Source organism: Leptodactylus fuscus, chromosome 4 (assembly GCF_031893055.1).
Source record: "Leptodactylus fuscus isolate aLepFus1 chromosome 4, aLepFus1.hap2, whole genome shotgun sequence".
NCBI lineage: Eukaryota > Metazoa > Chordata > Amphibia > Anura > Leptodactylidae > Leptodactylus > Leptodactylus fuscus.
This window is the reverse complement of record NC_134268.1, coordinates 84,702,551-84,723,928: the sequence shown is the minus strand read 5'-3', so window position 1 is coordinate 84,723,928 and position 21,378 is coordinate 84,702,551. Positions and strand designations below refer to the sequence as shown.

The 21,378-nt window shown below is 41.3% G+C and overlaps 1 protein-coding gene across 2 annotated transcripts in view; it reads right to left on the bottom strand.

Moving 5' to 3' along the window:
* ZNF236 (zinc finger protein 236) overlaps positions 1-21,378 on the bottom strand; it is a 97,872-nt gene that overhangs the window by 17,793 nt on the left and 58,701 nt on the right. For both annotated transcript variants that reach the window (XM_075270739.1, XM_075270740.1), the window contains exons 23-28: positions 20,566-20,976; positions 18,670-18,815; positions 18,318-18,561; positions 15,409-15,588; positions 14,576-14,734; positions 13,048-13,232 (exon numbers count right to left, since the gene is read on the bottom strand). In XM_075270739.1, the coding sequence (XP_075126840.1) occupies positions 13,048-13,232; positions 14,576-14,734; positions 15,409-15,588; positions 18,318-18,561; positions 18,670-18,815; positions 20,566-20,976 (1,325 nt within the window). The remainder of the gene's footprint in view (positions 1-13,047; positions 13,233-14,575; positions 14,735-15,408; positions 15,589-18,317; positions 18,562-18,669; positions 18,816-20,565; positions 20,977-21,378) is intronic.

Genomic DNA, 21,378 nt, shown 5'->3' with positions numbered 1-21,378 from the left:
GCCAAATGCAACTTATATACTGCTAAATTGCAATATACAACTGCAATATTCAGGCAGAAAAGCTGCTTCAACGTATGGCCTCAGCCTAAGGCCGGGACATGTTGCAAATATGCGGCATTTTAGCCACAGTGGAAATGCCACAGCAAAAAATGCCGCATATTACAGTACTTGCAAAGTGGATGAGATTCTGGCTAATCCCATCCACACATTGCTGAAAAAAAATCTGCAGCGGCAATGATGTGGTTTCAAAAACTAAGTGTTTTTGCAAATTGCAGCATGTCATTTACATCTATGGAAATGATGAAGTTTTCCATATAGTTTATAGGGATAAGTGCTGCAGGACAATAACACAATCAGTTTCTGCCATGGTTTTTCCCGCAGCAATTTTTGGCTGCATCTCGCTGTGTGGGGCCTTAGCCTAAAGGGGTTTTGCCGAGCGCTGTAACCTTTTCAAATAGATGATCAGACCCCTGCCAATCTAACACTGATGACCTATTCTATGTAAAAGTCTTGGAAAACTTTAAATACTGCATGTTTTGTGGTAAATTTAAATATACTAAAATATGGCTCTTGACTGAACTATTTCACATATAGGTTCATTTCTTTGGTGTCTTCATATAATTTTGAGTTGAGAATTTTACAATTCAGTCAATTCCCATTTACAGTGTTGGCCAAAAGTATTGGCACCCCTGCAATTCTGTCAGATAATACTCATTTTCTTCCAGAAAATGATTGCAATCACAAATTCTTTGGTATTATTATCTTCATTTAATTTGTCTTCAATGGAAAACCACAAAAAGAATTGTCAAAAAGCCTAATTGGATATAATTCCACACCAAACATAAAAAAGGGGGTGGACAAAGGTATTGGCACTGTTTGAAAAATCATGTGATGCTTCTCTAATTTGTGTAATTAACAGCACCTGTTACTTATCTGAGGCACCTAACAGGTGGTGGCAATAACTAAATCACACTTGCAGCCAGTTGAAATGGATTAAAGTTGACTCAACCTCTGTCCTGTGTCCTTGTGTGTACCACACTGAGAATGGAGAAAAGAAAGAAGACCAAAGAACTGTCTGAGGACTTGAGAAGCAAAATTGTGAGGAAGCATGAGCAATCTCAAGGCTACAAGTCCATCTCCAAAGACCTGAATGTTCCTGTGTCTACCATGCGCAATGTCATCAAGAAGTTTAAAGCCCATGGCACTGTGGCTAACCTCCCTACATGTGGACGGAAAAGAAAAACTGACGAGAGATTTCAACGCAAGATTGTGCGGATGTTGGATAAAGAACCTAGACTAACCTCCAAACAAGTTCAAGCTGCCCTGCAGTCCGAGGGTACAACAGTGTTAACCTGTACTATCCGTCAGCGTCTGAATGAAAAGGCATTGTATGGTAGGATACCCAGGAAGACCCCACTTCTTACCCAGAGACATAAAAAAAGCCAGGCTGGAGTTTGCCAAAACTTACCTGAGAAAGCCAAAAACGTTTTGGAAGAATGTTCTCTGGTCAGATGAGACAAATGTAGAGCTTTTTGGGAAAAGGCATCAACATAGAGTTTACAGGAAAAAAAAAAAAAGAAAAAAAAAAAAAAAAGATGCCCTCAAAGAAAAGAACACGGTCCCTACAGTCAAACATGGCGGAGGATCCCTGATGTTTTGGGGTTGCTTTGCTGCCTCTGGAACTAGACTGCTTAACCGGGTGCATGGCATTATGAAGTCTGAAGACTACCAACAAATTTTGCAGCATAATGTAGGACCCAGTGTGAGAAAGCTGGGTATCCCTCAGAGGTCATGGGTCTTCCAGCAGGACAATGACCCCACACTTCAGGTCAGCACTAGAAAATGGTTTGAGAGAAAGCACTGGAGACTTCTAAAGTGGCCAGCAATGAGTCCAGACCTGAATCCCATAGAACACCTGTGGAGAGATCTCAAAATGGCAGTTTGGAGAAGGCACCCTTCACATCTCACATCTCACATCATGGCCAACACTGTATGTATATTTCCATCCTAGGTGTTTCATATAATTATAAAGCTATTAGAGTTCTGGGTGTTATATTCTGTTATAGACAAGTAACACAAATAATATGCATGCAAAGCAGCCCCGTGAAATACATTAAGACAAGAATTAGTACACACAACAAAGTAAACATAATTAGACTTTATTCTCTTATCTACAATAATGCACCTGCAATTTTCTAAGTGAACATTTCAATCTACTTTGAGACAGATAGTGGCAGCAGCAATACGCATAGAGACTTGTATGGCTTTATATTATTGTTAGAGAACAAAACTGGTTGAAAACAAATATTTTTGTGGGTTACTTTTCACATTAGGGCACTCTCAATATCTTCCTTTTATACTACAACAGCGCCTCCAGCTCCAGTATTTTCAACATGGAGTGTAGAACATCTAGTGCAGTATAAACCAGTGGGTGCTTTATTACTGAAGTGCATGCACTGGCTGGCTGTGCAGTTCTTCCCCTTGCAGTGTTACTTCTATTCTACTGCTCTCCACCAGTACTACATGTAGTGTATTGCTCTCCACCTGTGCTACATACATGTACTGTACTCCACCTGTAATGCATGTAGTGTACTGTTCTCCACCTGTATTACATGTAGTGTACTGTTCTTCACCTGTACTACATGTAGTGTACTGTTCTTCACCTGTATTACATGTAGTGTACTGTTCTCCACCTGTACTACATGTAGTGTAATACTCTCCACCTGTACTACATGTAGTGTACTGTTCTCCACCTGTACTGTACTGCTCTCCACCTGTGCTACATGTAGTTTACTGCTCTCCACCTGTACTACATGTAGTGTACTGCTCTCCACCTGTTCTACATGCAGTGTACTGCTCTCCACCTGTACTACATGTAGTGTATTGCTCTCCACCTGTACTACATGTAGTGTACTGCTCTCCACCTGTTCTACATGTAGTGTACTGCTCTCCACCTGTACTACATGTAGTGTACTGCTCTCCACCTGTGCTACATGCAGTGTACTGCTCTCCACCTGTACTACATGTAGTGTACTGTTCTCCACCTGTATTACATGTAGTGTACTGTTCTTCACCTGTATTACATGTAGTGTACTGTTCTTCACCTGTACTACATGTAGTGTACTGCTCTCCACCTGTTCTACATGCAGTGTACTGCTCTCCACCTGTACTACATGTAGTGTATTGCTCTCCACCTGTACTACATGTAGTGTACTGCTCTCCACCTGTTCTACATGTAGTGTACTGCTCTCCACCTGTACTACATGTAGTGTACTGCTCTCCACCTGTGCTACATGCAGTGTACTGCTCTCCACCTGTACTACATGTAGTGTACTGCTCTCCACCTGTACTACATGTAGTGTACTGTTCTCCACCTGTATTACATGTAGTGTACTGTTCTTCACCTGTACTACATGTAGTGTACTGTTCTCCACCTGTATTACATGTAGTGTACTGTTCTTCACCTGTACTACATGTAGTGTAATACTCTCCACCTGTACTACATGTAGTGTACTGTTCTCCACCTGTATTACATGTACTGTACTGCTCTCCACCTGTACTACATGTAGTGTATTGCTCTCCACCTGTACTACATGTAGTGTATTACTCTCCACCTGTACTACATGTAGTGTACTGCTCTCCACCTGTTCTACATGTAGTGTACTGCTCTCCACCTGTACTACATGTAGTGTACTGCTCTCCACCTGTGCTACATGTAGTGTATTACTCTCCACCTGTACTACATGTACTGTACTGCTCTCCACCTGTGCTACATGTAGTTTACTGCTCTCCACCTGTACTACATGTAGTGTACTGCTCTTCACCTGTACTACATGTAGTGTACTGTTCTCCACCTGTACTACATGTAGCGTACTGCTCTTCACTTGTACTACATGTAGTGTACTGTACTGTTCTTCACCTGTACTACATGTAGTGTATTGCTCTCCACCTGTGCTACATGTAGTGTATTACTCTCCACCTGTACTACATGTAGTGTACTACTCTCCACCTGTGCTACATGTAGTGTACTGCTCTCCACCTGTACTACATGTATTGTATTGCTCTCCATCTGTGCTACATGTAGTGTATTACTCTCCACCTGTACTGTACTGCTCTCCACCTGTACTACATGTAGTGTACTGCTCTCCACCTGTACTACATGTAGTGTATTACTCTCCACCTGTACTACATGTAGTGTACTGCTCTCCACCTGTTCTACATGTAGTGTACTGCTCTCCACCTGTACTACATGTATTGTATTGCTCTCCATCTGTGCTACATGTAGTGTATTACTCTCCACCTGTACTACATGTAGTGTATTACTCTCCACCTGTACTACATGTAGTGTACTGCTCTCCACCTGTTCTACATGTAGTGTACTGCTCTCCACCTGTTCTACATGTAGTGTACTGCTCTCCACCTGTGCTACATGTAGTGTATTGCTCTCCACCTGTTCTACATGTAGTGTACTGCTCTCCACCTGTGCTACATGTAGTGTATTACTCTCCACCTGTACTACATGTACTGTACTGCTCTCCACCTGTGCTACATGTAGTGTATTGCTCTCCACCTGTACTACATGTACTGTACTGTTCTCCACCTGTACTACATGTAGTGTATTGCTCTCCACCTGTACTGTACTGCTCTCCACCTGTGCTACATGTAGTTTACTGCTCTCCACCTGTACTACATGTAGTGTACTGCTCTCCACCTGTTCTACATGCAGTGTACTGCTCTCCACCTGTACTATATGTAGTGTATTGCTCTCCACCTGTGCTACATGTAGTGTACTGCTCTCCACCTGTACTACATGTAGTGTAAGATTGACATCCTATCGTTAGGGTAGACCATCTGTTTTCCAAAGTTGGATAACCCCTTTATCTCTACCGTTTCTATTTGTGTATTACAAATTCAGCTTCTAGTTCTCAGACATAAAACCTATTTTAAGCTCTATAGCAGTACCCATGATTTAACTCATTAATAGCTGACTTTCCCCTATCCCTCCCACTGTGGCTTTCCGATGCTCTTACATTTAATCGCTAGCCTTTGTAAGTGTACAGGAGAATGTGATGTGGCCCCTACATAATCAGGTTTACTGCCCCAGGTTTTCAGCCAAGCATCCCCTGTCAGTTTGATCGATTGGCTATATAAAGATAAAAGGCAGATGGGTTTTTATAGAGCATTATATTGTGAGTCTCAGTCCAAAAACTTCTATTAATAATTAAATGTGAAGCACATTCCTCATGGTTTATTTCCCATGTAATACTTGCTCTGGTAAAAAAAAAAAAATCTTTAAAAATATAGCTCTACAAGATCCGGGTCATTCCAAGTCATCCTTCAGCCTGTTATTTTTAGAAAATATACTTGATAAGGTTAGTTGTTTACTTAAGCTGTGAGCACCAGGTGCTGTTTGTCAGAGCCGTCCAGCCAATAGTATTTTCTCAAACCTCAAATTGCATTTCCTACATACGAGACAAAATGACAACTTGATTAAGTGTGCTTACCCAGAAGCCTCTTTGTATTAGCACTAATGTCTTCAGCAGCATCGAGACTTGGTTTCCACTTAAGAAGACTTACTAGAAATGAATCCGTGCAAGCTGTGCCAATTAACATCTCCCCTTGACGGTTATTTTCAGGGACATATTGAGCAATTAATTTATGTTCAGTCAATGTTTTACTATAATATCTCTCATTACTTTATTTTTACACCAATGATATCCAGATACAAAACAGGCTTGGCACAACGTTGTGTGATAAATGAGACACAGCTGAGGGTATATTAAATTACATTTTTACACACCACACATGTCTATTTCGTGTTGTGTTTGCATAAAATATTAGAGACTGTTTACAGAACAGCAGCAACCACTGTATGCTGGCACAGTCATGCACATACTGTGCACACACATTATATGCATATATACGCATATAGTCCTACTTGACTGTTCTATAACCAAGCCTGAGGGAACAATTTGCACAAAATGCAAATATGTGTTTTCTGATTTTTATGTAAGCTACTATGCAGCTGACAACTTATAGAACCAGGAGAGACCACCTTCTCAGGTGTTTGGAGTCATACAAAAAGACATTTTAGCTCCACTGGGGGGATTATGGGAAAAATATACAAATTTGTTTCCCAAGATGTAAATAGGGAAACAGATCCCCCCAGTGGAACTAAAATGACTTTTTGTAAGACTCCATACGTCTGAGAAGGTAGTCTCTCCTTAGGAAGTGACATTATCCCCAAAACCTGGTCTAAAAGTATCTCACCTCTGCCAAGTCAGTTTTCCCTAGGTTGTGCTGAAGAGATCCAACCAGATCGAAACAGCGCTGTCCACAGCTGGGATACTGACTTGGAAAAATCCTGCATCATTGTAGCAAAGGCTTGCTGGAAAGTTGGGCATGATGTTCAAGGGAATAACCCCTAGAGGGCAGCAAATAGAGGCACTGTTTCCCTATTTACATCTTGGGAAACAGATTTACATATTTTTCCCATAGAACCAGAAGGATACACATACATAGAATGTAACACTAGAATCAGAGGCATAACATGAAGGCCACTGTTCACCATGTGTTATCTATTAAATTGGTGCTTTCTTATGCTTTAAAAAGAATTTGGGGCTTCCAGGCTCTAGTACTAGGTAGGGAGTCTTACCTTTGCCCTCCCTAAAACTATACCTGGACTGGAATTGAGCTAGTGATTATGGATCTTTTTGGTACATGGAAATGCTGATTGTTCTTGTCAGCGTTCACCACATTAAAGGAAAAGGTAAATATGAAGAAATGTCCTTTCCTCTGACTTTCTAGAGATGAGATGCCATCTATAGAGCAGATTTCTTTTTCAAGGACCCTATTACAGCTCTAAGCTCTGGTGATGTATAGGAATCCAGTCCGATATTTCCTAATATTCTTTAAACTGGCTCCAGTTTGGCGGCTCACCTTAAATTCAGGGACTATAATTGTAGGCTAAGTATCTTTATGCATGCCCTGCAGAAAAAATTCTTATATCAAATGATACTTGGGCAAATTTACTAACATAGGAACACCAGAAAACCAATATAGACGTAGGACATCTTTGACACAGCTCTGATTTATTCCAAGGAAGTCTGCCCTGCTCACCACTTTTTATGAAAGTGGAAACAGCAACGTGGGGGGTCAACTCATGCCAGAAAACTGGTATTAGGTATACATGATATGAGATTACAATTCTCACAAGATACAATAGAATTATTAAGAAGCCAGAGCCTCTTAATTCTGGTGCATCTTGCTGGAAGTGAGGAAATTTATTAAGAGTGGCATAGAAAACACCATTCTTAAGAAATCCCCCTCCCCAAGCTGTGTAGTATGGGGGCTTGTTTTGCAGAACTGGAATTTTGGGTTTTAATTAAACAGAGGAAAACATCTGCATTTGTATATTCTCACTGTATGTCTGTGGGTTGGCTGCCTAGAAAATGCATTTCTAATATAGTACTAAGCATTACTAAACCCAGAAATAAATCATCAAATACAATCAGTGGCCAAAAGTCACTGGCAGGCGTGCCCCAGTGCCGGTTGTGTTGGATATGACGCTCAAACAGTGTGACGCGATGCGGCCTATGGCGCTAGTGTCACCAGGTTATCTGAGCAGTCTGATGCAGACAGATGTCTCGTGAACATGGCAGCACGTCGCGAGTTAAGTGACTTTGAACGTGGAATGATAATTGGTGCAGGACGCATGGGGCATAGCATTGTGGAGATTACCTGGGAAATTGGGTTTCCAAAGTCAACAGTGTCTTGGGTGGACCTGCAATATCGCAGAGACAACCCAGAAAATAGAAAAGGCTGGGCACTCATTGTTGGAAGAGTGTAAAAATATTTCAAACCTTTATTTCAAACATCCATGTAAAATACAATATGGGAGGAGGCACACCTGGGAGAGGAGAGCGACAGCCATTTCGTGCTGGTAGCACTTTTTCAAGGTTGAGCACAAAACGGCTGTCGCTCTCCTCTCCCAGGCGTGCCTCCTCCCATATTGTATTTTACATGGATGTTTGAAATAAAGGTTTGAAATATTTTTATAGTCTTCCAACGATGAGTGCCCAGCTTTTTCTATTTTCTGGACTGTATATGAACTTTTTTACTTGCTGTGAGCACCACCAGTGAAGTATATGGAATTTACCCCTGACCTCTCATAGCATAGTTTGTATGCATGCAGTAGTGCCACCTCATCCTTTACATTTTTTCTTATCGCAGAGTCAACGTTGGCAGCCAAGTAAACCGGTGTACCGGTCGACCACGATTGAACAGATGTTACGTCACCTTCGCAGAATCGTACGAGGCTCTCGATGGTCTACTGTGGGTCAAATCGCAGCCAATTAGAATGTGGGGCGCCAGGACCCCATTTCCACCAGGACTGTATGCCAAGAACTGCACCGCATAGGCTTCAACAGTCAATGCACGACGCCTGTCCCTTTGCTGACACCACAACACAGATCTCGAAGACTTGCATGGGCCCGTGACCATCGTCAATGGACCATGGAACAGTGGCGGCATATGGCATGATCTGATGAATCATGGTAACAGTTGTACAGAGCCGATGGGCGTGTGAGAGTGTGGCGTATGCCCCATGAAGCCATGGATCCTGCATGCCAACAGGGATGTGTCCAGGTGGGAGGTGGTTCCGTCATGGGCTGGGCCGTGTTCACATGGTCGCAATTGGGCCCCATTGTCCAGATACAGGGATAAATGACCGGTATCCAAAACGTGCAACTTATGGCAGACCATCTCTACTCCTTTCTGATGTTGGAGTTCCCTGATGGGGATACTGTGTACCAACAGGACAATGCAACATGTCATCGCTTGTTGGTGGCATGGAACTGGCTTAATAAACATACCAGTGACTTCACGACTCTCGATTTGCCTTCCCGTTCACCTGAAATCTTCCCCATAGAGCATTTATGGGATGCTGTGGATACCAGTGTCCGCTTCATGGACCCAGTGCCAACTATACAGGACCAATTGTGGGCTGCAGTGCAGACTGCAAAAGATTAATATCCCACCAGAACTCTTCCAACACCTTGTGGAGTCCATGCCTTGTTGTCTTGCTGCAGTTATCAGGGCTCGCGGAGGAGTGACCCACTATTAACGGCGCACCCGGTACTTTCCCATGACTTTTGGCCGCTCTGTGTATTTCTTGCTCTTATCAATAATTTAGAAAAGCTGTGCATTTTTCTACAGGGCAACAGACATGTTTTCTCCCCCACTCACCCTTGTACTAGTGCACATAAGCCAGGAAGAATGGCTACAGTGAGCATAGCCATTCTGTGGAATGGTGTCTCCAAGATAACATATTGCATGCACAAAGTAACAGTACCAACAAGTTGTACTAGCAGTAGTCCTGATGTAAGGCTGCCAACAGTAGTGTGGGCATTGCCACCAAGTCTACAATGTTTAATAGACCCACCGAAGATCTACCAGTTATGGTAACCACTCAGTTCCTGAGCAGCCGCCATGTTAAAGACCTGACATCTGCTGTAATTGTGCAGTGGGTGTTAGGACCGTGTTAATTATACAAGTTTATACTAATCTGATTAGATAAAATGAGATAAAAGATAAAGGTCACTCCTAGGACTGAAGAAATATCCCAGATGTTCTCTATCTATAAAAATGTAAATGTAACATTTATGGTTTTACTCTCATAGCAGAATCTACATGAGACCTAACGTAGCAGAAATGCAACATTTTTTTGGTTGCAGATTTTGCTGCATTTTTTTGAGCCAAAATCAAAAGAGGCTTAAAAAAAGGGTGATACAAAGGAAGCATTTGAGCATACAGGAGAATGGTAAAGAAGATGGCCAGGAGTAGACAAGTACAGCTAGGGAACCAAGCGAAAATGGATTCTTAACACGACTGCATTTTATGGTGATTACGATTATTTTAGGCCATGCCATTTTTTTTTTTAAAACACACCCCCAGGGGAAGATTATAATATGGGTGAAATGGGTTGAGTAACCCAAGGCCCAATGGCAAGTAATTGCTCAATTGCCTCATTATAATCTGACCTCGTAATTAACTGTTGCCATTTGCCAACACAGCTGGTTATTGATCTGGGGCACAGAAGTATACAGGAGGAGAGTACGTTGTAGATGAACCTCACAAGATTTGTCTTACGAGATTCGCCTGGAGGTTTCAGTCAACCAAACTTGCCTGAACCAGAACCACAATTTTATTTATATGTCATTCAGGAGTCTGGAAGAGGCCCGAAGAGCATAGGGACAGATACTGGAGACCAGCGAAGGTGAGTAATATTGTTTGTTATATTGTTTTTTATTATTATATATTATATATAATTATACATTATTATATATTGTTTTGGACTCACCTGTCCAGAACCTCTCCATAGTTAACACTGGGGTCTAAAGAGACTTCAGAGTGTAATAACAGCAGTTACGGTAGAGACCTGTTCAGTCCAAATAAAACCACAGGTAGAAACTTGCGAATACTATAATAACGGAACCAAAATACCCAACTTGCACAAAATCACTTAATAAGGTTGAAGTACAGTTTTAGTTATTATTCAGTTATTGCCATACAAGAAGTTATCGTTTATAAGGTTTGCATTCTAATTATTACCACTGAACTTCATGTAACAACCAAATACTATAAATGGCCTAGCAGCTTAGTTTCAGCTGACCCAAAAGTAGAACAAAATCTGGGGTATCAAATATAAACATCGTAAAATCAATTAATTCAACTTTGGGGGTCCTGAGTGGGCAAAACACATCATCATCCACACCAAGAATTAGATGGTCAAACTTTTCACCAAAAGGCCATCCAGAAACAGTAAAGAAACAGAAAGGTCAAGGGATAGCGCTTGTGAATGACTCAATGAAAAGCAGATACTTCCTTATTCTAGATCCCAGTCTCCTAGTACCGCTATAACAGGACACCATGAAGCAGCTCCTGTAAAATGCGGTACTGTCAAGGTTAACGCCAGTGGATTGGGCACTTTCTAATGCAAGGGATCAGCCCTTTTAAATAACAGGCATGTTAGAAGATGAAATATCCTGAGGAAGAATATTTAGTCAGTAGAAACCAATAATAATTAGTCCTACAGGGGGTATTTTAAGTCTTCCTCTGGATCAACAAAGCAAGTAATTATTAGGTTGGAAATTAACGACTTTTTTCAACCATACTTGCTATGTAGCCATCTAGACAAGGACACACATGTTACAAATGTGGTGGTAATGTTAAATAATACCGGCCGTGGACCAAAGCAAGGAAGCGACTGCTCCATCTTCGTCAGCATCGGCCTCTTCATCCTCTTCTTCCGGTGCAGGTTTCAAACTTCTAGGCTTCGGGCAGAGCCGACTGCGCATACCCACAGGCCACGAGAAAATGGCCTCTTACAATACTGTGTAAGTGGTCATTTTCTTGTGGCTTGTGAGCATGCGCAGTCTGCTCTGCTCGAGGCCTAGAAGTCTGACACCTGCACCGGAAGAAGACAGGTGAAGAGGATGTTGCTAAAAAAGATGGAGGTGGCTCTGGAGAGAGTTCTCTTGCAGCATTGGGGACTACCCCAGTGCTGTTTGAGCACTGGGGCCCATCCCCCAGTGCTGTGAGACAACTCATTTGCATACCGACAAAAACCAAGATTCCTACGGAATGGCGGTGCGGAGAAGACATCTAAAGGTAGGAGAAGAATAGCCATTCTTAAGGCTATTCTGACGTGTTACTCAGAAAAAAGTGTGTTTGAAAGATAGGATCCCTTTAAGGCAAGCAAGATAGAACATTTATATATACACTTTAAAAAAATAAAATAAAAAAGTTCTATGAAATGGGAGATAACATGATTTACAGTAATGTACTCCACTCATAGGAGTTAAAAGGGTTATTTCCACATCATAACATATCACCTAGCCCTGCTTCCATACTGTTGCACCAACAGATCCCTATGTCCCTGATGCTCCTTTCATACAGGGAAAGATAACTTTTCTCATGTTTAGCGAGAGTCCTACTGGTGAAACTTCCAGCAATCAGATATTTTTTAATTTTGGGTGATACATTCTGAATCTTGGAAAACCCTTTAACAACTTCATACAGGCTTTTGCCTCCCTAAGGGCTAGTTCACACGGGGCTAGTGACTGCATATTTTGGTCCTGATTTTGACGTGGGAAGCTAGCCGCGACTTCCCGCTCCGGAGTAGGCCCAAATGAATGGCAACCCTTTTAACTTTTAAATTACCCCCCCCCCCCCAAAAAAAAAAAAAAAAAAAAAAAAAAATGCATACTCACATGTCCCGATGCCCTGGTGTCTATCTGCGCGTCCTGGTTCTTCTGCTCTGGCGGCTTCTCCCAGGTCTCTTCCTGAGTTCCGCTCAAACTGCTGACTGGCCTCAGTGGTCATGTGATCAGCGGCCTCAGGAGCAAAACAATCGGGACACACGGAAAGACACTGGAGCATCGGGGACAGGCGAGCATGCATTTTATATTTTTTCGGCTGATTTAGAAGTTAAAAGGGTTGTCTATTTTTGCCTGGACAACCCCTGTAACATAAGAGGTGAAAGGATGTAACCATACATCCACTATCTTTGCTCAAACACACTGTATGAAGTTGGTTTATATAGGAAAATCATTGCAGACTGTTATTCTAGTAAAATGTGAACATTGTGTATGATCCCACATAAACTCTTTTGTGCTTCCTTATCCTCCTTTCCTTTTCATTATATCCAAATCTCCATTGTGCTTGGGGAATATGTTCATATTTCTCCAGTTTATAACGTTCTTGTCCTCCTCTTAGTGATATGTTTGTTCATTACATACACCATAAAATGTAAGGCATTCTTCACTTAATCATAATTCTCATGTTTCTTTCCTCCTCTTACCAATGTCTTACAAGTGTTTTCACTCATCCCATCTATATTAAAGCTCAAGGAGTTGACCAGCCTACGATGTTCATCACCATGAAATGTAACACAACTGCCATTCACACTGTATCGGCATTACTAATGCATGTGTTATGCCATGCTATAACTGTAGTGTGTAGTACAGATACAAATATAGTCAATACCTGAGAAGTGATGTTAAGCGTCACAGCATCAAGTCCCCCAGTCAGCATGCTCTCTGTATCTGCCAATGTTAGGGTTACGCTCCCATCTCCTCCAACACCAGATGGCATAACCAGACTTTGTGTAGATACAGGAGTCTGAGTAATTGATGTCGTGCAAGGAAGACTGCCAGTCGATGTGGTAAGTTCTAATAAGATACAAATATCCATTCAGCATTACTAAAATCAAGACATATCCTTTACATGTGTATAACAAAAGTAAGTAATGGTATATGTGAATTTCTTAAAGGTTTTTCCACTATTCAAGCAGTTAGTGACATTTGCCAGATTGGCAGAAAAGGGTGGATTTTAAAAATGCACACTTTTTTTTTTTTTTTTTGGCAAAAACCCATCGTGTGGACACAGCCTTATGCTGCTTTCACACTACCAAGTCTCAGATATGAGACTCCTCCATGAGTGCACTGGATTTCCTAGCCTGTACATGATGCTGGGAGAGGGACTCCTAGCATTACAGTTATACATGATGTTAGGAGTCCCCGCCCCCCAGTGACATATGGTCCTGTACTTTAATCACTATGGAACAGTATGTCGCTAGGAGGAGTAGACTCCTGGCATCATACATAATTATAATGCTAGGAGTCCTTCTCCCGACATATGGTACAGGCTGGGAAATCTAGTGCTAACATAGTCACCTGAGAGAAAAAAAGTGGTATCTCACCAACTGAGGCACCAATTCACAAGGGGAAAACAATATTTCATTGCAGTTTACTCTAATCTATCTATCTGCGGGGCTGGGTTGATATGCTGAATTCTGGAGACAGACTGCCTTTAATAAAATGAGGTTTTCACCAAATGTGTTTTGAACTCTCCAATGTATTCGCTTAAGCACTCGAAATATATGAATTTTATTTCAATACTGAGGCTGGGAAACATGGTGCTTTTAAGTGAAGAACTGTAAGCTATAGCGAGTAGCACATATTACTTGGCATGTCATCTGTATGTTAATGGATATTATATTGAAAACATCTGGTTTACTGTCAGAGCAAAAATGTGCTGCTTATAACTGCAAATAAAACTGCATGGAGTTCTTAAAGAGGACCATTCATCTCCTGTGGCACATGCGGTTTTATACACTGCTAGAAAGCCGACAGTGTGCTGAATTCATAACACTATCGGCTTTCATGTTCTGTGCCCCTGGTGCCGGTACCATAGCTCTTCACTGTCAGAAGGATGAGTATGAGTACTCAGCGTCATGGCTGGGCAGTAAGCAACGCCCCCTCTCACAGTACAGCACTACAGACGCTGCTGTGAGGAAGGGCGTTCCTGACTGACTGTCAAAAACGCCCTTCTGACAGTGAAGAACTACAGTACCGGCAGTGATATCCCTTCACTGGGGGCACACAATGGCAAAGCTTTCTAGCGGTGTATTACAGCACCGCATGTGCCCCATGAGGTGAAAGGTCCTCTTTAAGCAAAAAAAAGCTTTATGCGCATTAAAGAGGTAATAAAGAGGTAAATTGTAGTGTGATACCTGAAGTTGTAGTTAGTGTAGTGGCCTGTGATAGCATATGATCATTGCTTAGTGATAGTGAGGTTTCTGGAGTCTGGCTGGTAATTGCAGGTGTATTTAGCCTCATGTTTCCATTCAGTTCACTGCTTCCTGAAGGACCCAGCTGCATGATATCTTGTCCTACATAAAGAAAATAGTCAGAACAAGGACATAGACACAGGAGTACTATTGAGCTCTCAACATGTCTGCACACACAGGCCAAGATTTATAAAAATTGCAAAGTGGATGAGATTCAAGCGAATCCCATGCTCACTTTGCGATAAAAAACGCAGCGTGGACACGCTGCAATTTCCAAAACCGGCGTGGAGGAGGGCGACCAAGGTGATTAAGGGAATGGGTGGATTAGAGTATAAAGACAGGTTATTAAACATTGTACCATTGAGTTTGGGAAAATGACGGCCTAGGGCGGTCTAGTGAAAATGTACAAATATATGAATGAACAGTACAGAGTTATTTCCAATGATCTCTTTATACTGAGACCTGTAACCACGACAAGAGGGTATCCTCTACATCTAGGGGGAAATAGATTTTTACCATAGTCATATAGTTTACTACAGTGGGATTCTGCAATGTAGTCCTCCAGGAAAGCCATTACTTTGTTTCAGAAAGTAAGATGCCCTTTAACCGCCATTTTGGAGGAGGAAGCGAATATGTAATTACGTCTATCAATTGTCTAGTACAGCGCATGGCTAGAATTTGCCAACGGTAAGAAAAAGCAAGTATGACCTTTACATAAGCCTTCGTGACTATACCAAGTGGAAATACGTTAGTTGTACACAAAGAAAGAAACTAACCAGATATAGTGAGAGTGATCTCCTGTGGGGAAACAGATGATGTCGTAGGAGTGGTGCCTGTTGCGTGTGCCAAAACCTGACTTAAACTGGAATTATTAATGGTTAGGGTTATCTCATGTTGTCCATTAGAGGAGGATACCAGGCCTTGGGATGTCATCACCTGGGAAAGATCTTGTCCAGCTGTAGAGACAGAAATGATCATGTAAAACATATTCTCACAAGGTTATAATATTTATGGCATATTACAACTGTAATTCAGACTTCACTTTGTCAATACCACATCTGCATGCAGAAACATAGTCAATATCAACGCTGCATATAAATGACTCCACGGGGTATTGCATAGATTTTCAGGACAATTATGCATTTTGATTAACTTTTCAAGGCTTTCTGACTTCAAAATAGAAAAAGTAATTTCTATACAGTATCTTGCTGCAGGTTTATTACGAGATGGCCGACTGAACAAAAAATTAATGGCAATACTATTCTTTCTCTTCCATTTCTAAATTAAATAGACTAAGATATCATGAGCAAGACCATGATATCTTGGGGTTTAGAGACAGGTCACAACAATACAGATGAGCGATCTGACCCATGGACAAAGCAGGGAATTGTATCAAATACAATAGGAATAAAAAATGATTCATATTGAGTTATTGAATATGGCTGTTTCATAAGTTATATATGCATTTACTCAATAATAAGGAAACATATAAAAGTTTTACAACAAAGAAAAGGAAATCAAAATATTTTACATTAATTATTATTTTAAATAATAATTTAATGGTTTGTGTAGGAAGAACTAAAGCTCATCAGTGCATTCACTACAATGGATAAACTTTCTTACAAATATACATTGAAGTCCTCAATAACAGCTTTGCAGAGTGAAACAAGGGGTCGGAAATCTCGCTCCTCTGCCTTTCCTGATGGTATTTCAATTCTCAATCATATGACCGACATTCTTCTAAACTATGGACGTGTAGCAGAAGTAGACTAAAATTGGTGACGACACAGAGCCAGAGTGGTAACAGGCGAGGAAGCATGCAAAGACTTGTGGCACCACACTGTGCCCTGTATATGTAATCATTGGGGCTCTGGTTTACATGCTTATATACTTCTATATATTAGTAACAAAGTTTCTCCAATCACTAGGGAATGCACTGGTAACATTTATGTGTTGTCACATAACCCATTTAATAAAACTTAATTTCTATTTAATGAGAGAAAAGAAAGATGTACAGCTGTACGTCAATTGGTCACTAACTTTTCAGACAACTTAGTTTCATTTCATAGAGCATGTCATTCTGGACCACGGTGTAATGTGCTTTAATTAAAAATGTGGTTTCTTTTTTATATAGAAAGTGAGTGGAAGATGGTTTGATTATCCTCACAGCCTGCTCTGTGCAAAGGTCTGAAGCTTCTGCGACTCTCCCATCTTACAATGCAAGAAACGTCTAACTGTGTACCGTATTTTCCGGACTATAAGGCGCACATAAAATACTAGAATTTTCTCAGAAATTGCAAGTGCGCCTTATAGTCCAGTGCGCCTTATATATGGATCTGTCCTACCTCTAATGGAAGTTGCAGAAACTCAATTTGAAGCTGTCTCTTCCCCAATACAACTGGTTGGGTCCCGGTCGTGCTGTCGCTGGTCTCTCCGCCGCGCCGAAGTGACCGCTCCGTGACTGCTGCACTCTGTGGCGCGATGTTAGGACAGCGTCCGGCCATGTTGGCTGCTGGCCGTGCCCCCTCGCTGCCTTACGTGTTCTTCACAGCAGTCTGTTGTGTGGTCGGGGCCTGGGCCGCAGCCCCACCTAATTTGTGTCACACTGGAGAGCTTGGAGCGCATCATCCCCCGGAGCTGCTGCTGCTTCTGTCCCCTGTGTCTCACACAGAACAGAAGCAGCAACAGGCGCCTTATAGTCCGGTGCGCCTTATAGTCCGGTGCGCCTTATATATGAACCTAGATGCCTTAGCAGGCTTTTATTGCAGGTGCGCCTTATAGTCCAAAAAATACGGTACTTGTATCTTCTTCTGGCTACTTGTGTGATTACAGACGGGATATTATTCACAGACAAATGTAAAGCACCATGGAATTAATGGTGCTATATAAATAAATAAATAATAATAATAATAACAGACACTAAGCAGCTTTACTGGCTGTGCAAAACTTGCACATGTCCCGACTTTTCATGGATACTCAGGTTCCCTTAAAGAGGAAGATATACTTATATATACTTAAAATGATCTAGGATTATCTTTTTTAAGGCCTAACCTTGAGATAGGCCTTAAACATCTGACAGCTGATCCACATAGGAGCAGTCTGCCAGCCTCCACTGATCAGATATTCACTGCCTATTCTACGATTAGGTCATAAAAAAAGAAAATCCTGGATATCTCCTTTAAAATGTGCAGTTAATTGAAAATAGGTCCAAGTATAGTTCAGTCTTCCTGTCTTCAACTACAGAATTAAACAGGAGGGTAAAATAAAGTTAGATTTTTCTCTCTATGACATAGACTTCTAACTACTATAAGTTATAGAAATGTGTATACTCCATTTTCTCCCACAGTTATTGCATTCTTTACCAACATAAGGTTTTCAATATGACTACGGTCCCATAGTCTCAACATTTCGGGAGATTCACAGGAGATGAAATATTGAGATTATAGGACCATAATCATATTGAAAACCTTTGGTGGACTCTGGAGGATGCCATATTGTGATTGAACTATAAAACCTGGACTGTACATGCTGACTTTTGAAGGTGAAGACCACTGAATAATAAGACAGATGCAAGATCCAATGAATATACTATACATGTCTAAAATGGGAATACTAATCTACGCAAAATAAATTTATGATGATAACAAGAAAAGGCTATGATGATGATGACACTAAAGAAACTTACTTGCAGTGCTTGAAGACAGTACGGATTCTTGCTCAGTGATGGGGGCAATAGTCAGATTGGATGATGATGTAGCAGCAGGTTGAAGTGACAAACTTGCGATAGGCTGAAGTACAACATTTGCAGGTACGGCATTCTCAGTGGTCTGTAAACTGCTGCTGGCTTGTACTGCAGTGGGGTCACCAGTAAGTGGCTGCGGTATAATGCTGCCATGTTGTAGTGTTTGTTGTAAAATGCTGGGGTCAATCTAAAATTAAAAAAAAAAAAAGAAAAAGAAAGGAAGGAAGAACATACTTAGTGTCAATGAGAACAACATCTCTAACTTTACTGCTGGTTGTATAATATTTACTGTTACCTGTAGTGTTATATTATTAATGCCCGAGGCATCTATTCCAGATATCTGCACATTTTGTCCAACCAAATTGGCAGCAAGCTGCAGCTGGATTCCCTCCAGAGTGGCCAAGCTACAGTCTGACAGCGAAACGGTTAAATCTCCACCAGCTGCACAAAAATATATATTATACAAACATGTTATTACATAAATTGGAAAGTCACATGATTTTTCATCACAATAGATATTAAAATGATATCACAGAAAATTATACATTTTACATTACCCCACTAAGGTTTTGTTTAGACACTGTTACAGTTTGTGTTCCAATTTTTAGAAAAAAAAAAAAAATTCTGGCTTTGGCCATGCAGATCCCTCCTCCCACACAACAGGCCAAAAAATAAACCAAAAATGTAATATATCTAAATGTTTATTCTTCAAAGCCTAGTAAATGGTCAATCCTAGTCTAAACCAGTTTGAGCTACCTTCATGATAAGGAATGAGGGCATTTCTGCAGAACTATATTTGGTCTTATCTTTCCATATAAATTCTGTCCATGGTCATGTTATGAGTATACCAATGCAGAGCTCGTTATAGTCACAGCACAGTAATCAGACATCTGCCTGGTAATCAGCTCTGCACCTGTGTGCTCATCACATGACTATGGACCATAAATCACATGACCATAGTCAGAATGTTTATCCACTAGAAGGAACAGAATGAATGATAGCAAGCAGAGATCTAGAAAACCGTGCAGAACTGATACAGAGAGTATATTGGAAAATTGGAAAACTTTTTATTAAACCAACAATAACACTTGTCTCTCAATATTGGTCTGAAAGTGGTAATTTAGAACCTTATAGAAGACATGTTGGACATAAAAGCTTGGTTTAAAAATAGGTCATTTTCTGGAGGCTCATTCCATTTGAAGAGGACCTGCCAGCTCTTCTGAAAGATCTGTTCTATTGAATCCTATGACATAATAATGTTGAGTGATTTTTTACAGCTTTGCAACGTGCGATATCTCTGTTATTCCTCTTAGGGAGCGTTCACACTACCGTCGGTGTCCGACAGGTAGTGTCCGCTGCTAATATCCGTTCAAAATCTTGTGCGGACATCAGCATCGTACACTCGCTGTGTCCGTGACATTTTACATTGATTTAAATGGAGATCAGGTGCGTTCTTTTACAGTCCGTGCCTGTCCTTAAGTGTCCGTTCCCAAAGATGTCCGACTTTTCAAGCGGATAGCAAAAACCTACATGTCGGGTTTTGCTGTCCGCTTGAAAAGTCGGACATCTTTGGGAACGGACAGTTAAGGACAGGCACGGACTGTAAGGGCCCATTCACACGGAGTAACGTGCCGTGTGACCTGGCACGTACACGCCGTGTGAGATTTTGCGGGCTGTATACGCTCCCATTGATTTCAAAATCACGGTCACAAAATAACGCGGCGTTTACGATCCACGCTCCCATTGAAATCAATGGGATCGTATACGGCCCGCAAAATCTCACACAGTGTAAATGTGCCAGGTCACGCGGCACGTTACTCCATGTGAATGCACCCTAAAAGAACGCACCTGATCTCTATTTAAATCAATACAAAATGTCACGGACACAGGTAGTGTCCGCTGCTAATGTCCGCGCAAGATTTTGAATGGATATCAGCAGCGGACACTACCTGTCAGACACCGACGGTAGTGTGAACGCTCCCTTAGAATGTTATAAATAAGTGACAATTATGTGTTACCATTCACTTTCACAAAGGTCTGTATCTCTCTGGACAGTGTCAGAGTGACTGGTAACATTCAATTTATTCATACACTTCTAGCAGAAATAAGAGAGGGGAAATAAAAAAAAAAAAAAAAAAATTCAATACCGCCAAAGGCAAATGTAAGCAAGATCTGCTCATTCTGTCCTTACCTGATACTGAAGCAGGAAGAATTGCCTGTCCAACCAGACCTTGCTGGAGTAAACTCTGGTCAAACTGACTAGATAGAACAGAACTATTGGTAATAAAGACACTGGGGTCTGTTGTTGAGGTGTTCAGTAGATTAATGGGCTGGAGGGAGTCCACGGTGCTGGAAGTTGTACTGGGAACTGGAGCAGCATTCTGGGAAAGATGTCTCCGCACAACAGGCTTCCTGACCTTTTTGGAATCACTTTTATAATGGCACTGTATGTGCGTCTTTCTGCGCCCAGATGTCCGGAAACGCATATCACAGTGAGGACACTTAAATGGCTTTGCACCAGTGTGCAGTCTCATGTGCACTTTAAGACTGCCTTTGGTAGAAAATGAATTGCTGCAGACATGACAGCTAAACAGCTTCTGGCCTGTAGAGATATGAATAGGCAAAAAGAATATTACATGAGAATAAATATTTTCACAGGCGATGTATTTTATAGAAAACACTGACTGCCAACCTCTATTTGTGATGGCAAAACAAAGTGTGAATAATGACCCCTACATTCATACTAGTAAATAATGGCTCCCCTTTATCACCCCACACATTAAATCCTAATCGATTCAACGGGAGTGCCGTCATACAGTGCCAAGTTATGAAAAGCGCTACGGTACATTTACCACTCCATCTCAATGATGTGTCAGAACATACTGTAAGCAGGACCTTTCATTTTAAAGCAGTGTTTTCTCATTTTGACAGCTTTTTTTGTTAGACAACTTATTTCTACCATCATGTCTAAACTACAATTAACCTATACTCTAAACAGAGGTAA